Consider the following 17,809-nt stretch of genomic DNA (forward strand, 5'->3'; position numbering starts at 1 on the left):
TATAAAATGTGTAAGTGTTTAAGTTACAGATAGCCTGAATGTATTCCATGATGGGTTGGAGAGATTTTTATTTTTGTTTTTGTATGCCCTGCCAGTCATTTTTCCTCTGCTGGCCAGAGTAATAACTGCAGTATTTTAACCCTTTTGCGATGCACATAACATGCACTTAAAATTTAAATGGCAAGTGCTTGAAATTAATGATGTAGCCAAACCCTTCAGAATATGACCTTAGTGTTTCTTAGGTTAATTAAGTATTGCTGCTAAAAATGTATCGACTGAATGCAATAAGTATCGTGATGCAACGAGGTCGTGAGATTGTGACAGTACTTTAGTGTCTTAGACAAACGTTCACAATATGACATTCATAACTGATTTCTTAGATTTAACATTAATGCGGTAAACATTGAACACGGGATATAATGCATCATGGAATACAGAGGCAAATACTTGTATGTGCCACATCATTTTGTGTTTTGAAGTGATTTTGTCTGTCACATTCCAGCTGTCTGGCATGCAAAAGAAAAATGGAGTAATCACGGCTTGATGGGGTGTATGTGCAGGGTCCTGTTATTCTTTTATTGAAAGAGTGTAGGTCTTTCCAACACATGCGAAACAATCCCCACCATTACTGTGCTGTATTTCTGACTTGACTGCTGCTATACATTGTAGTTGTGTTTCACTACTTGAATACATGTTTTCTATGTGTTGACCTCAGGTTGTCTGTGTCCAGTGTTATTTGTTATCATTTCCCAAATGTGTACGCCTTTATGCATCTCCTCTCAACAACTAAAGTTTAGTAAATCTCTCGCCCTCATATTAAAGATGGTTACCAAGGGTGTTAATTGACATTAATGTTATATGTGTGCAACCCTGCTAGCTGTCAAATGTGATTACAGTTGCAAGGCCGGGGGGGGGGGAATAAAATGGTTACATATTTCATGTACTTTTTGTCAAAAGTGATTGTTATCAGACTATGGTAAATATTTAGTGTAATGTGTACACAATGCCTTGAGAGCAAATACTTTGAGGTGTTGGTGTTTTGCAAAAGATATACTGTATCTAAAGAAAGCGGGGACACCTAATGTAAAAGCAAAGAAATAGGTTGACAACTCAAACATAATGTTATAAACATAATTTGCAAATATAAGTTTGACTTTCTATGAAGCTTTACTGAAAATTTGTATTTTATAAAGCACCCACAAATATTAAGGAATGTCTAGTCAAAGAAAACCTGTATTCTTATTTAGCCTTCAAACTTGATTAGACTATCTGCCTTCATCTTTTTTGCTAATAAAAGCAAAAACATAATTTTGATAGACTTTTTTTTTTTTTAATAAGCTGCTGAATTTAAAAGAAGTAATACTTTTGGGGCCACCAAATATTTTGGATCATGCAAAGAATCTATATTGTACTGTAGTAATTTTGTAATATTTGTAAGATGATATAGTGGATGTGACTGGTTACCATTGCTTGAATCTGTACATTGTTCCAATAAATTGTTTACATTATTCTTTGTCTTGTATGGTCTTACATTTTGTAGAGCATTTCTCTGGCTGAAGCTGCATCAACATGGAGGCTGAGTATCACAGTCTTCATGGTAACTACAGTCTCAGTGGCCTGTCCTATATTTGATCAGTTCAGACAGTGGCTGAGGGTTTATCAGGTGTAAAACAGCAAATGTTATCATTGTATTTTTATGCGAGTTAAAAGAATACATTAAAACTATTAAACTTTTACATTGTTAAGAAAGTGAAAAAACTGTCATTGTATGATGATGATTTATTTCTCTTATTTGATATTTATGAAGTTCATTAATTATATTTTTTAATGGTCTTAATTATTATTATTTATATATTTTACAGTACATGTTTGTACATTTTAATGTTTACAAAAAAAAGTATTGTTCCTGGTACCTATCTATGAACATATGCTGCCTTAATGGAGCAAATCCCTATCGGTAAAAATGACATTTTTATAGGCATGGCGGACAATAAGTGTACTAATTAATGTAATTACACCCGCAAAACAATTATGATTAGGGATCGAAATTCCCTCAAATTGTGGTCACAGCTAGGTTAGAATAAAGCATAATATAATAGGATTTAATTTAGTGTTATGGTGTATTTTTCTGTGGTCTTGCGTATGCTTATTTCTGTTTTCAATCAAATAACAGTATTTGTTTTGCCTAATTAGCAGTTTATCCTCTTCAGTGTGCCGCTTCAACAAGCCTACATGAGTACAGGAGTTTACGTGATGCATTTGAAGGCAGCATTCCACCCAGCGACAGCCAGTCGTTGGCACTTTTTTTCCCGCCACTGGCAGCGCTGTTTCTTCCCCCACATTCACACGCGAAGAAACCATAGGGGAGAGACGCAGTACAGACGAGTGGAGGTGGAGTCTTTAGGTGGGGAGGGAGAAGAAAGGGGAGAGGAGGAAAACGGGGAAAGCCAGATACAACAGAAACGGGGGGAGGACGGCGGATGATTTACGCTTTAAAAGTTTCCTTACAACACATTTCAGAGTTGCGGCGAAGAGGAATAAAACAAGATGATAACGCCCTACTTCCTAGAGAATTTCTGGGTAGGTGGTGCTTTTTGTTCACGGTGTTTACACCGGTGCTATTCCTTATTATTCTGTTGCTGTGTTCCCTCCCTATCATGATTATGTCAGCCAGGAATCAAGTATTATTCACGTTGCAGAGGTTCATAGCTTGCTGTCGCTGAACCGGTGGTGTACGGTGCCGCCAGATTGACTGGTCAGCAGCCCTCCGGCCATCGTTAATTTCCCTCGGCGATTATTATTTTGCCACCCCGGGGGTTTGGGCCTCTGTAAACCTATCTAACATGAAACCTTAAAGAGTCCACCCTTGCTCCCGCTAATTGGCTCTCTGAGGCTTGCTTGGAATGTTTATGGTCATTTCCTTGAATGCCATTGGACGCTTCGACTGTCAGTCATAGCCGTGGCCGTACGCGTCATTTTCTTCCGTAGCAAAGTTTTGGTGAGAGGCCAGATGTTTAGTAAGTTATAGTACAGCTTTAAAAACACGAAATCACCCTCTTACTCTATCGGACATTTAGCTCATATGTGTATACAGCCAGTGCTGTAGTGTGTGTATGACTATCACCCTGTGTACTGTGTTGTCTGTTTACTTCCGATTTGACGTGGCTGCGGTAGCAGGTTGAAAAGTAAAATCCATGTCTTCATTACTGATTAATTTCCTCCTCAGTGCTGCCTTCACCAAACTGTTCGTGTTTATGTATTTCTAGTATTGCCATACAGACTGAAAACAATTCCAGCTTTATTTGGGGTAAACTGCTCTAAGCTGAGGCCATGTTTTGCACTATTACCAATGCTGCAAGTATGGGTCATTCTTCCCTCGTTTTATATTGAGTCATCTAACTTATTTATTCAGTGTCTTTGGTTGATTACTCTAAGGGGTTTTGGAAAAACCCCATAGGTCAATGGGATGACTGGATATGGGAGCTAAATGCTAATAAATGTGTTATAGCTTTACTCAGTTATATATCTATGATAATACAGCTCTTGTAAATGTAGTGCTTAGATTACATTTCATGTCCAAAACATATATATGTACTGTGCAATATGTGTAGTAGTATGCAGCATATGTAATCCTGATATGGTGTTTACATATAGTGTGGTTTTAGTGCTGATATGTTGCATAAGAATTTCCTTACATGTCTATTTTGTAAGCTGTTGCAAAAGTATCAAGTGCTGTCAAATAGCCACCACTCGTATTGCATCACTGCCTTCCCTAAGGTGGGAAACACATCTCTGTTTTTTAACCTCCAGGTGGTAAAAGCTGTAAAGAATCTCCTGCTGATACAATTAGCTTTGTTACTGAAAATAACATTAAGCAAAGTAATTTAGAGAGTGCAGTGCTGTCAACCTCCAAAGCCTTCTTCTAAAGGAGACTTCATCATTAACTAAATGGAAAAGAGGAGAGCCGAGACGCTCTTGATTCTTCAATCTGCCCTTTGTGCCCTGCAGTGGGACACAAGAGAATCCAGTGATGGCAAAGATCAGCTGTGTGTTTAACATGCAGGCCACACACACACACACACTTGGCATGAGGGGATGCATCCATTTCCCTTTGACTTGACTACAAATCATCACCAGCAGACACATTAGGCTTCACTTTTGCACTGCATACCGGAGTATACACCTGTCTCCACTCTGTGCTCTCTCACTCTGTGGGCTTTGTAGAGACATTTTTGTTCATTCTTTTCCTTGTATGTAATCTTGGCATGAATCTCTAATGTAGACAACATCTCCCCTCAGCTGAATAAACAAGTTCTTTAGGAATTAGGAGCCAGACACGGTACCGCCATGCCGTCTCTCTGTCAAAGCTGCAGCACTTGATTGGTCACTGGCTGCAATATTTCCGCTCACTAGATTTATTTTCAAGTTCAAAAAATGTCCATTTCCCCTTTTTTCAGTGTGGGAAATGTGCATGAGTAAGCTAGTTCACTGAGGCCTGTTGGTGAAAGTTTGAATGTATGATTGTCCCCACATGTGCTGAAATGTCTCAGGCAGTGGATTATATGTCTAATGCTCGAGGTACTAGCTCTACATCTATGACGAGCTTATGTTTAATATGGAATCATGGGGAAAATATGATAACAGTGTGTTAAGCAGCCTGGGATGGCCTTCTTCTCTCTGCTGTCTGTATTGTGTCTGAGTGTGTGTGTGTGTGTGTGGTCTAATAGGTTCTCACACAGCTCTCCAATTTTCACAATCGCACTCCCACAAGTTATGCATGGTGTCGCAATAACAAGACTGAAGTTAGAAGAAGAGATGGACAATGGTGACACTGACTCACTTCCTTTCAGCGTCCACAAGCTGCCATATTGCTTTCCATCGTTGTCTTTAGAGGTCTTGCTGAGTTGAGAGATTGAGTTGTGAGGTTACAGTCCCCCTCGGGGGGAAAGGTTTGGGTCAACATTGACTTTTGTTTGTGCTTGAAAGAGAAATCCTGCCTCGTGATGGTACTCGTCTTTTGCTTCTACTGCTTTGTGTCTCATGAAGTCCTGCATGTTAGCTGTGTTTAGAGGTGCTTACATGGGTCATAAACTGTGATAAACTAACCTGTTCTGGGATTTATCCAGTAGCCATACACTCGATGTCACAAACCTAACTGTAAGTAGTGGTCTCGTTCTTCTACATTTATGTTTACACCACTAACAAAGCCCAGCCTTTGTGTGATTACCACATACTACGCTCTGTGTTAGTCTGATGTGACAGCTCAGTGCACCGCTCCCAGACCTCCCTGGTCACGTGACAGACCCTCTGATGTCATCCTGCTGTCTACCCGCTCTGTACTCAAGGCTCTGGGGTCTGCAGGCTGCACCAGGCCACCGCTTGCAGTCTGTCTGGACTGAGGCTTGTCTTGTTAAGTGAATTCCACGGTGAATGTGTGCAGTCATACTTCTTTCCACTGGGTTTACCTGAACATATAGGAGTAATGTCAGCTGGGACACTCTTAATCCTACCTATTTGCTAGTGGAAATTATATAACCAAGACTTCCTAAAGGACCCTTGGGCTACATATGATACATGTTGCACCATTACGTGATGAATGCACATACTATGTACACTACAGCAGAGACTTTAACAGCCATTATGAAGGAAGAGAAATAGGTTTGTTTGTAAAGTTGATCCACTTTGCAGCATGCATAGCAATATGTTGTATTTAACCTATTGTAGCTACATAGCTCATCCTTTTATAATATATATAATATTTCATTTTATGCTAATTTTCTCTGTGCAATACATGTACAGTATGTACTAGGGCTGCAATGAGTATTTGCATTATTGATTAATTTGCAGTTTATTGAAATGAAATGACTCTTTAGTTGCAGCCCAGACCTTGTGAATAAGACAATATATCAGCATGCTGAGATAAGTGGACGTTTTGAAGGATTCTCAAGCTTAGTTGATCTCTTTTGTTAGAAGAAGGCAGTGTAATATGGCAAGATAACCTCTCTCCATGTCACGGGATGCATTACTGCCTGTCAGGCAATAAACACTTGATTCCCTACACACAGGATGTTGAAACTGGCATTAGACTCTTAACAGAACGAAGGAGAATTCCTCTCCTCCTGTGCCAGGCAGATCTCGCATGATGAACCGCAGCGCTGTGGTTTCGTTTATCTGTCCTTTAAGGTGTTTTTTCATATGAAACGCATCAGCCATGCAACTATTTCTTTCTGTGTTTACTGGGAAGTGACTGACATACGGTGTATGTTTTAAAAGCAGTCTGTGGTTTGTTTTCTGGCCATGGCTTCAATGGTACACAGACTTGAACTGAGCCATTTGATTTGACCACATCCTGTATCTCATACTTTAAATAGATGAACGTATTGACATAGGAGTCTGTGCGCTGATGAGAAACCTGGGCAATATGTCAGTATAGTATTTCTTGATATGAGACTACAGAGTGTCCTTTGGGATTTTGGCTATTTTAATGATGTGTATTGAGGTCTTTTGTCTTTGTTTATGTTGTCCACTAATCGTTTGATCCTTAAAATGTCAGAAAGTAGTGAGAAAAGCCCTTTCAATTTGCCATAGTCGAAGTTGACGTCTTTAAATAGCTTGTTTTTTACCACCAGCTGTGTAAAACCCAAATATATTCAGGTTAACTTTCACATGAGCTGTGAAGCTAGAGCCCCCGAGAGTTTGGTGTTTTTGTTTAATTTAAATGTTGTAATCGATTATCATAGTCAGTCGTCAATCAACTAATCCATGAACCACTTCAAGTAGTGTGTGTGTGTGTGTGTGTGTGTGTGTGTGTGTGTGTGTGTGTGTGTGTGTGTGTGTGTGTGTGTGTGTGTGTGTGTGTGGTCTGATTTACAGTTAAGTGATGCTTTAATCAGACGGCAAGTTAAGATGAAGTTTTCTATGAACTCTTCAAACCAAAAGGAATATCGTGACGTTAATATTTTCCGTGTCCGTGAACAGGAATTATAAGAAATTAAAGGGTTACATGTAAAATGAGTCAAAGCTATTTCACTAATGCTAAGCTCTTGTGTGCTGGGGGAAGAAACGGCGTCAGGCTAAATACCACTTTATAACCTGCACTTAATATCGCTGTATATTAAATTCTGCAATTAATAGTTGATGAGGTAAGATTGATGCTTTTCCCATCAAAGCGTGTCTTGTCATTGCTTATGAGTAATCCACTCAATTCCTTGAAAAAGCATTAGTGCACATTCAGCCATGATGTAAGCTGTCTAGTTGCTATTACCTACATTTTGTCACCCATACAAAGACGCTGAGTCCCCTGTACTCTGTGCAGAGCAGACTGTGTGTCACAGCCAGGACTTAAGTTCATGTGTAAGTTCTTGTCGCCTATATATAACAGAAGAAACCACACTAATCATGTCACTATGGGTCTGTCAGAGGAGATTGCACACGGTGGAGAGAGAGGGATATAATTCCAATTCACATCAGACAACTAAACACTTACAGATCTTTCAGTAACCAATTAAAACAATGGATGATTGATACATGCCAGCACTAAACTCTCTTTTTGCTGCTGCTATCTATACGTCCTGTTTGTTTGCAACCCTGTTCTATATGTGTATATGTCACTAATGCTTTTAATAACTGTGTGCAATGCTGTTCTATATGTATATATGTCTCTACTGCTTCAACAACTGTTCCTTTTCCAAACTAGAAACTGCATGCCCTGTTTTTTTGGCTAATTCTGACATTTCTATACCCATGTGTATTTAATAATTTGTCCCTTCTCTCGAATAAACTACATGTTGAGCTCTGTCTCTGTCAGTGGTAATATTGGCACAGACTGAATATTGGACAGCTGACACAGTTCCCTCTCTTCCTTGTGTCATGAACTCTCAGTCTGTTGGAAAGCTGTCTAAACTGCAAACTGTGCTTTTGCTCAAACAAACCGTGATTGACATGTGTGCTGACCCCTCAGCATGTTATCCTCCCTTTGGGGTGGGGCACAGAGCTACACATCTCTCCATCTAAACCCAAGCATAATGAGTACTTCTGGATTTCACAATGTGTGGTTGGAATATTAAACACCCAGTTTGAAGGCTTTCATCAATGAGTATCCAGAGTAGGACATTTAGAAACAGTGCGCTCCACTAGTATCACTTCTCCCTGCCGCTGCATGTAGATGACGTTGTACATCCCTAAACTAGCTAGTAGGCCAATTACAAATGTGAAGCTAATTTATAAATCTCAGATATTTCAGGTGTGTTTCTTGCCTGCTTTTGTAGGATTAATTCCAGTATTGTAACCTGGCTGCGGAAAAGTCCAAAACGCCCTGAGCTGTTTCCTGTGTTTGTTTGTATCTTTCTTCTGTCTTCATTGATATCACATTCCACACAAACTCAGTTGTTGCACATAATGGACTCTCTTCCTGTTCGGCTCTGTTTGGAGCTGCTGTGTGTTTTCGCACACCTTTCGTCACTTCCCTGTTTTGTCGACTGATTGGCCAATTGTCAACGTTTGTCTCACTGTGTGTTTCTTATAGGGCTGCAAAATTAATAAATAAACACATATTGCACTCTGTAACTATGTGAACTGTTCATAAAAGTAAAATACTTTGTTATTTCAACAAGTATAGGCTACTGAAAGCAGCAGAAAGACAGAACTGACTACACTTACTTGGTGCAAGTAATATCATTATTGCGATATTTAACAACAGCATGGCATATGTTCCTTTTATGTCGTGCAGCCTGAGTTTCTTATAGTGTAGGCAGTATATATAGTGTGTTCTGTGAGATTAGTTGTTATGGTCTGTGTCTCACCTTCCTGTCTTGATATCTAATGCGTCCAGTAGTTTGCATGTCATGCTGCCAAAAGTTCTACTTTTAATCTGGTGACAACAGGAAGCACATCTCAGTGGTCTTGTCACTGGGGGTAGAAAGTAGGCCAGTGAGCCTCGAGAGGGATGCTTTCCTTTTCATGTCTATTTGCTCTGTAAATAGAGTCCTATCGGAGCTACCTCTGAGCTTCATTTTGACACAAACTTGCTGACCTTTCAAATCTTTGTCAATGTGGGAAAGCAAGGATATGTTAAAGCTACACTGATGCGAGCCCATTTACCAAACTGCTGACGGTGTATTGCTCCAGGAATCAGGAAGTATCTGTGACGGTCTCGAGTTGAAACAAAAACTGTCTCGCACATTTAGACAAGAATGAGGATAAACTGCTGTTAACAGCGGTGTTATCGTGTCAACTTCTACGTGTTTAATGAACGTATGAGTTTCCTTATCTGTCTTCATTCGAATGGAGCTATTGCTTCAGTCCTCTTCATGCTGATAAGCAGAATTTATGATATGTTATCATTTGCCAAACAATATGTCACAAACTATTACAATAAGAACCTTTGGTCATTAGTTCAGTGGTAATGTGTTGGACAGTAGCTCAGTCGTGTTGCTGTCTATTTGTTCTCTCAGATAATCTGAGGGACACTTCATTTACATGTGTCCTCCCTCCTTGTGGAAACAGTCTTATGGAGGTCAATGAAGAAGTAAAGCAGTGATCTTCTTCTCTTTGCAGAAGGTGTTTGTGTTGTAGGTGCTTCAAGAATAATGTGTTATTCAAATGTAATCGTATAGGGTACTATGCCAGTGACGTGATCACGACAGTTCCTTCTATTTGTGCATTAATACAAGTTTTAAATAGAAAAGTAATAAATGATGCTTTGGAGGTCTTAGGCAGTGACCTCGTTTAGGATCCTTGTGGTCCGAGTGTAGAAGCTCCTCCTGAGCCTCTCAGTGCTGGTCGGGTGCATCCGGTAACTTCTTCCCAATCTCAACAGGGAGGAAAACTAAATAAACACATAACATAATCAAACAATCTTGATTGCTCAGTTTTGCTTTTGTCTTGTTTTTGAATTGTGACCATGATACACAATGAGCTTTCAGGTGGACAAACTATATAATGCTGGCGGCTCAAATCCAATTTCCTGTTACTTATCGGTCTGCATACCCAGAACCCTCGGCTACATGTCGGCCTGACTGACTGACTGAGTGGTTTAGCTCTAATACAGGAGGTAGTTTACTGATAGAGTAAGCAATCTGGATTTTTAATCGTGATATCGTCTTTGAATTCATTGGAAATTGTTTGTCTTGTCGTGTTTATTATTTTTCTTTATATGCTATTTACCAAGTAAACCACAGATGAGTATTTAAATAAGATAGAACATATTATTAGTAGTAGTAGTAGTAAGAGAGTATCACTATATCTGGACTATATGGTCATTTATCAAACCCAACATTTGTAATTAATTTAAATTATTCATAAGGACCTGCATTTTTAAAAGCATCCGTGCAACTGGACACCAGTCACCCAGTGGCATGGTTACAGCAACACAGATCGCTCTCTCTTACGTCATATGCTCGAGACGTAGACACGTCTGCCACAGTTTAAAACGGGATTTTTTTATACATCTAATTGTCTCAAACATGGCAAAGATGAGTATGGTTGACCAGAGGCGTCTGCAAGTGCAGCTGGAGACTATGCAGACAATGAGAATGCTGCTTGTAGAAAAATCCATCACGGTAACGTCAGATCAATACCCGAGGCATTGTTCGGCTCGGTGCTTGTTTACGGTGACTGATCTATCTGCATTCTTCTTTCTGTCTCTGAAATGCAGGGTGACAAAAACAATGGCTTTGACGTGCTCTACCATAACATGAAGCATGGCCAGATATCCTCCAAGGAGCTGACAGACTTCATCAGAGAACGGTAAGACATCTGACACACATCAGGTAGTCGTATCGTAAAGGAAGTTAACAACATGTTGAACTATTAAACACAACACATTACTCATTAACCTGTCATGGTGTGCTTGGTTCCTCAATACACGTCTTACCTGTTGTGTGGTTTGCTTTGTTTTTTTAAATGTACTTCCACGTTGGCACCGTCAGTTTCGGATTCTTGTATTGTGTCTGTAGTAACACCCAAGTATTTATCTGAGACTGCACCTTAAACACACTCCGTCTGAAGCACAAAGATACTCAGTTCACACATATATATGACAAAGAAGCTGAAACTACAGAATGTTTCGCTTTTCTGCAACCCCTACGATTAGTTCTTTTGTTGTCAATTAACTAATCAATTAATGAGCAAATCATTTCAGCTGTAGTTCAAACAGTCAATATGAATCTTTTTTTAAGGAGGCTCTCCAAATAAACAGTAACTGTTATCAATTAGTGCAACATGAATTTTCAAAAGACACCTGTGTACAAAATACAGACATAAATAAATAATTACACATACAGTTCAAACATAAACAGACAGATAATTCAGCTGAAGGTTATGCAAACTTAACCTCCTTGTGAAATAAGCTTAAACCTGAGCCGTCTGCTACCTGCCATTATGTTACACACCTGCACATAATACTATAATAACAGCTTCTTTTCAAATTGTTCCCACTGTGTCAGAGGTGTATGTTTATTACCTGTCTTCCACTGTCACTCAGACACTTTAATACAACACTTGGTGTAGCATTTGATATACTCGATCATCTGTGTTCATTGAAAGATGTTTGGAAAGTCTTATTAATAATGAAAGATGTCTGCCGGGTATTTTATTTTGAAAAATGAAATAAAGTGCATAAAATAAAATGGAATAATTACCTTTTACATTATATATATGTAATAATCAAATTATATGTTTTGCACACAGAAAAATGGTCTTGCATGAAACAAAAAGCTAAACGGTTGGAGAGCGCTGGTTTAAAGCACTCAGACTCATTCTCTTCTAATAAATCATCTTTTAGCTTTTCACTTAATTATTAACACTCGTTGCAGTTTGCTGGGAGGTTGTTAATACTTTACCAATGAATCAATACATAATCCTTGAAGGAGACAGAAGTTAAGGTAGAGATGAATGTATTGGGTTGTATTATATTAGCTTCTGTTGCTTTAGGGGTTTGTAATTCTAATCACACTGTCCCAAGTTTCCAGGCTGGATTGGGTTTTTTAGTTCACTGGCTTTTTACTTCAGATAAACTGCACAATGGCTCCCCCTGGTGGAGCAAGAAGCTCTGTGCACTGTGTTCCCAGTATCTTTGCTCCACCAGGCCCTTCTTCCTCAAGCAAGAGGCACCCGCGCACACACACACACACACACACACACACACACACACACACACACACATCCAAAAACACCTGTTTTAGTTGCTTTGTTGATGTTACAGCACACTGCTGCCTCACTTTCAGTTTTTCTGTCATCTATGTGAACATGACTGTTGGTTCCACAGATGACCTACTCCAGTTGAACAAGTAACCCGGAAAAGACTAAAAATATTCTGAACTCAAAGTTCACATGTGAGCACACATACTTTCCGGATCTTTCACAGCGTGTCCCAAATCTACAAACTAACTCTTTACTGTTATACTACATACATACGTCAAAGTATGCCATTGTATACAAAAGAAAACACCATTTTATACTAACATGAAATTATTTCTGTAAATTACACAATTATTTTCCACTTCTCCAGCCGTGAGCAGCAACTCCATTTCTTTTGTGTATTGCATTGTGGGAAGACAGTGTCCATCAACAACCCACTAAAGAGGCCTAAATGTGAACTTTAAATGTATTTCCTTGAGGATATTTTGGTCAGAAACTACCTTCATCGTCAAGATCATCTGTGTTTAAAACAGTCAACATTTTAATTGATAATGTTTTGACCTCAGACGCTCAAAACATCGTCAGTCATATCCACACAGAATAAAAGAGGTTACTAATAAGTTAGCTCACAGTATTACAGTCGACTAAGACGCCTTAAGTCACATTGAGTAATGGAGTTCATGCCCGAGCAATATGTGGTGATTAACAGAGGGTGATGTAGTGGTACGGCTTCCAAATACAACACCAGAACCACCATTGTACTCCTGAGCAAAGCACGTAACCCTGTAGTTAGTACACTTTGCACTTTGAGAAGTGGCCATGTGCACGTCTGAATGTGAGGTCAAAACCTTTGTGTGGCTAATATAGAAGAAGAGCTGTGAAGAACAATGAACTCTATAAGATGTGTGTGCCTCTGCAGTGCACTGGTCAAACTTCCACTATCATACGTTCTGGTCTAGAAGTAAAGACACTGAGAAGTTTCTTTCTTAATGGTTTGAAAGGTACTTTGTCAGTAAACATGCAAAAGTATAAAAATAAACATCTATTCTGGGCTCACGTAGAGATGTGGAAGTGGGACTGTAGCCTATAATGCATCTCTAGCTTGGCCCATCCTTGCTCCGTTGAAAGTTTGCCCTCATGTCCATCATGTGTGTGTTTATGATGGATGTGTGTGTGTGTGTGTGTGTGTGTGTGTGCACGTTTGTCCTGTTTCCCCCTAGCTGACCTTGCTTCCTGTGATGTGACTGCAGAGAGAGGCTGGCTGCATGAGACATGCATAATTCAGGCTTTCACTATAACGCTGCTGCAGTTTTTTGTTTTTGTCTTTTGTCACTTTGCTGCAGAATGAAGGAATGAAAAGGGAAATTGAGGGAAGCAGGGGATTCAAACACTCTTGTCCGCCTCGACGTGATGTTTATGAACAAATCACAATCCAAACCACACCTATGTGCCCACACACCGTGCATGTGGTCAAACATTTATGTTGCAAGTTCTAAGTGGGTGTTTTTGGCTGGGATCGTCGCCCTATTTGTTACAATGTGTGCAAATACTTTGTCTCTTCTCTTCTTATAATGATAAATAATGTAATCTGTGTGTGTGCTCTGTCCTAGGAGTACTATTGAAGAGGCCTATGCCAGGTCTATGACCAAACTTGCCAAGTCAGCTGGCAACTTCTCTCAGCTTGGGTGAGTGTAAACAGCCCTTTCTAGTTTTCTGAAGTAAAGATCAGTGTGAATTAATGTCGGAGAGTCTCGCCACGTTCTAGCCTCTGAAGTCTCATCTTTTACCGCAGGACTTTCGCTCCGGTGTGGGATGTGTTCAAGACCTCAACAGAGAAGCTTGCCAGCTGTCACATGGAGCTGGTGAGGAAACTACAGGAACTTATAAAAGAGGTTCAGAAGTACGTGGACGAGCAGGCCAAAGCACACAAAAAGGTAAGAATAAAACTGAAGAATATGTCATTTAAATCAGAAACGAGGATTTACGCAACGTTTTGGTGTTTGACAATTATTGATCGTGGATGCTGCACACTTTTCTGTACCGAAAAGGTTTACTCCAAGTAGCTTGGGAGTCTGTCAATCCTTCCCTTGATTCTTCCAATCATCATACGTAGTTCACTGCTCCGGTGTTGCCACAGGTTTATCTTCACTGAGGGAAATGAACAGTTTAAAAACAGACTTTCTCACCTCTTGTTTCCCCAGTTATTAGTTGTTTAACACTCAAGTTAATGTCCCGAAGGTGAAAGAAGTTGGCAGTATATATAGTAGTTGATTCCATCCTGAGAAAACATAGCGTGCATTTATTTCTTTACACCTCTCTCCTCTATCTCTCCTCATATCTCATGCATGAAGCCACAGAACACAAAGTAAAATAGGAGCTCGGAGCCAGTGGAGTTATGTTTGTGCTTTCAGCATGACAAAAAGGCTGTCACAGCGTCTCTCCATCACTTCCCTACGCTCCCCGTTCCTCTCCGCTCTGTGTTTCTTGGCTAACTTGCAGACACAGTTCATACTGTAGTTAAGCGGTGTGAATAGCACAGAATAAACACCCTGCTCAGAATGTGTACATCATTTATTTTGCTTGCTCCAAAGATGTTTACATTGTCCCATAAATGTGTCAAAATGTGGAACAAAGAGGGTTCAGAGATGATGATGAGTAAAACAAACGACCAAGCTTACTGTGTGGCCACTGCTATTAGCCATTTTTCTTTGCATGCTCTTGGAGTACGCCAATGTGAAGAGCTTTACAGATGGAACAAATGTGGTCTGTGAAGAACAAATGCAGAGACTTATATATGATTTAACGGCCACTATATATCTTTAACCGCTTCCCGCTGTGCTGTGCAACATCCGTGTCACATGCAGGAGAATAAAACTGCGATAGTGTTTTACTAGAGCAATAAAGGACCTTTGTCTTCACTGAAATTGTGTCTGTTACTTCCTCATTAAGTCATAATAAACAAGGGGATTTCAGGACAGTGTTGACTGTATTATGTTACTGTCACACTGTAAAAGAACTCCACAGTTAATATTTCAGTGGGTGACACATGTGGCACATGTTGTTAGCTGAGTTACTTTACCAGATGTGTGTGTGTGTGCGTGTGTGTGTGTGTGTGTGTTTTAGACAAAAGAAGAGGTGGCATCCACCCTGGACGCTGTGCAGAACATCCAGACCACCTCTCAGGCTCTGCAGAAGTCCAAGGAGATCTACAATGCCAAAACTGTGGAGCAGGAGCGCCTCCGCAAAGAGGGGGCCACCCAGAGAGATGTGGACAAGGTGGGAGATCACCCTCGCACACACACACACACCCACATAGTCATGGTATAGTCATAAGGCATGATGAAGTGCCTTAACACTCCACTCTATACAGAAACCTTAACCCCAAAAGCTGCTTGCCTTTTAGATGTTAAGTGGAGCTGGGTTTCCTTGCTGCTTTGTCAAGTTGATCTGTGAAAACAGAGGGCCATTGTGTACAGTACATAAACTGATGATAGCGGTTTATATGTTGCAGGCTGGAGTGAAAGCCAAAAAAGCCACGGAGACCTACAAGTCGTATGTGGAGAAATATGCCGCAGCCAAGTCGGAGTTTGAACAGAAGATGACAGAAACTGCACAGGTATCTGTCATAACTGACTTTCTCTCATCTGTGCAGATGTGCAAACTCTGTGTGTCTGTCTCTGTGGTATGCAACACTTTCATTGTGTAATCTAACAGTCCTCTAAGTGTGTGTGTGTGTGTGTGTGTGTGTGTGTGCGCTCCACGTTTCGTGCCCTGTATCATCTCCAGATTGTGTTTTTTCCTCTGTAACGGAATCGTTGTGGAAAGCCCTGATTGGATCCATCTGAAGGACTGATTAGATAAACTCCAAATTAAAATCAGATCAACAGAATTTGGCCTCCATATCCTCTTGCACCGCAGCCGCTCCGCCACCAGAAATGGTTCCAGTTAGCCTAGCGTTTTTGTTTTCCCCTAGAGAAAGCGGCGCTGCAGCCCCGCTTCCCTGGGATCACAGTCTACGGCAAATCTCAAACGCAGCACATGTGGACATGAGTTATAAACACTGAACACATGTGCTCTCTGACATCATTGGGGCTTCTACATGTGTGTTCCCTTTGTCTGAGTGTGTCTGTGGGTGGGTGGGTGTGTCCGTTTGTGAGCGTATGCTAGCTGTTACCGTCTTATGTGTGTGCATGTCTCTGTAGTGTAGATGCAGGAGTGAGTGGCTCTTTATCTGTGTGTTTGTGGTTAGATCTTCCTCTGCATCCTCACTTTGATTATCCAGTTCATGATTATTTATACTCATTCTCCTCGGTTAACCCCAGAAGCCCAGAGTCAGACTTAAATGGAAGTAAACACACAGCATTTAGAGTTGTGATCTACACCATACTACTGCTCAAAGCCAAAATGAACCCCCTGTCAATGTATCTCATGTACAGAATAATTGACATCTTGTGGGAGGAACTGTGTGTGTGTGTGTGTGTGTGTGTGTGTGTGTGTGTGTGTGTGAGAGAGCACCATAGACCACCCAAACAGACGCACAGGAAGTGGCCGGGATCAGAATAAGGAAGTGAAGTTTCCTAGGCTGCATTTTGTCCATAACTTGTTTTTGTTTTCATGCCTGTGTAATGACACTGACACCATGATGATATGATGATATGATGATTTGTTGCTCCGCCGTGCCATGACTTACCTCGCCCTGTGTTCCAGAAATTCCAAGACATCGAAGAAAAGCACATTCTCCACATGAAGGAGATCATTCAGTCATACTCGCAGTCCATCGACGAAACACACATTCAAATAGGAGAGGTGAGCACACACACACACACACACACACACACACACACACACACACACATACATACTCTGAAACATTCCTGTGGGTGGAGTAGGTGTCTTGTTGACCTGAGGCTCTACTCATTGGGTTCACTGTGTGTCATATCAATTAGTGTCGTCTTTGATCTCGCTAATCGTTTAACTGAGAATCAGGAAATGGTCCATTCAGCCTTTTATGCCAAGCAATTAAAAACTGATCAAAACTCCCTCTCAGCCTATCTAAAACACCTCCAGAAGTCCAAACACTTGCCAAATACTGTGTCTGATAGTTGAAAGTGCTGCACAGGCGCATTCGTTTCTGCAAGATTGTGTTTAGGTTTGAGGAAAATGCCATCAAGTTCGATGAAGTTAAATTTGAAAGGCTTTCAAACATCATGCCCAGCTATATTAATCAGTATTAAACGTTAACCAGATATTTATTTGTATTTATTGATACAGTGATCACACTTACCAGCCCCACACACACTGACTCCAGACTACAATCTGCTGCTCTGTTCTCCTCAATCTGAAGCTGCTCTTCACCGGTGCTGCCGCTGTAGTTCTCTTATTGCCCACAGAGGGCGACACGGCTCCACCGAGAGCATCTCAGTCCAGTCTGCAGCCTGTGCGGCAAGTTGGAAAGAATGCGGAGCGACAGGCTACCGCAGGTTATTCAGCCCCACAGTTCCTGCGTCTGAGCAGGAGGTGCTGCTGCCTGTTGCTGAGCTAAATTAAAAAGAACTGCCTGAAGGTGCTAGTCTTTCCAAACCAGAAAAACCTGAGCGCACTTAATGTGATTTGGTGGTTAATACTCTTCAAACCAGGTTGCGAGGGATCTTGGGATTTTTATTATCACATA

General features: G+C 40.6%; 1 protein-coding gene across 4 annotated transcripts in view; it reads left to right on the forward strand.

Moving 5' to 3' along the window:
• Positions 1 to 2,411: 2,411 nt before the first annotated feature.
• fcho2 (FCH and mu domain containing endocytic adaptor 2) overlaps positions 2,412 to 17,809 on the forward strand; it is a 37,481-nt gene continuing 22,083 nt past the window's right edge. For 2 of the 4 annotated variants that reach the window (XM_029444226.1, XM_029444227.1), the window contains exons 1-7: positions 2,412 to 2,580; positions 10,655 to 10,746; positions 13,749 to 13,823; positions 13,931 to 14,072; positions 15,262 to 15,414; positions 15,650 to 15,754; positions 16,846 to 16,944. In XM_029444226.1, coding sequence (XP_029300086.1) covers positions 2,548 to 2,580; positions 10,655 to 10,746; positions 13,749 to 13,823; positions 13,931 to 14,072; positions 15,262 to 15,414; positions 15,650 to 15,754; positions 16,846 to 16,944 — 699 coding nt within the window. In that variant the 5' untranslated portion in view covers positions 2,412 to 2,547. The remainder of the gene's footprint in view (positions 2,581 to 10,654; positions 10,747 to 13,748; positions 13,824 to 13,930; positions 14,073 to 15,261; positions 15,415 to 15,649; positions 15,755 to 16,845; positions 16,945 to 17,809) is intronic. The other 2 variants (XM_029444228.1, XM_029444229.1) reach the window with 1 other exon arrangement.

The sequence above is a fragment of the Cottoperca gobio genome, chromosome 12 (assembly GCF_900634415.1).
Source record: "Cottoperca gobio chromosome 12, fCotGob3.1, whole genome shotgun sequence".
NCBI lineage: Eukaryota > Metazoa > Chordata > Actinopteri > Perciformes > Bovichtidae > Cottoperca > Cottoperca gobio.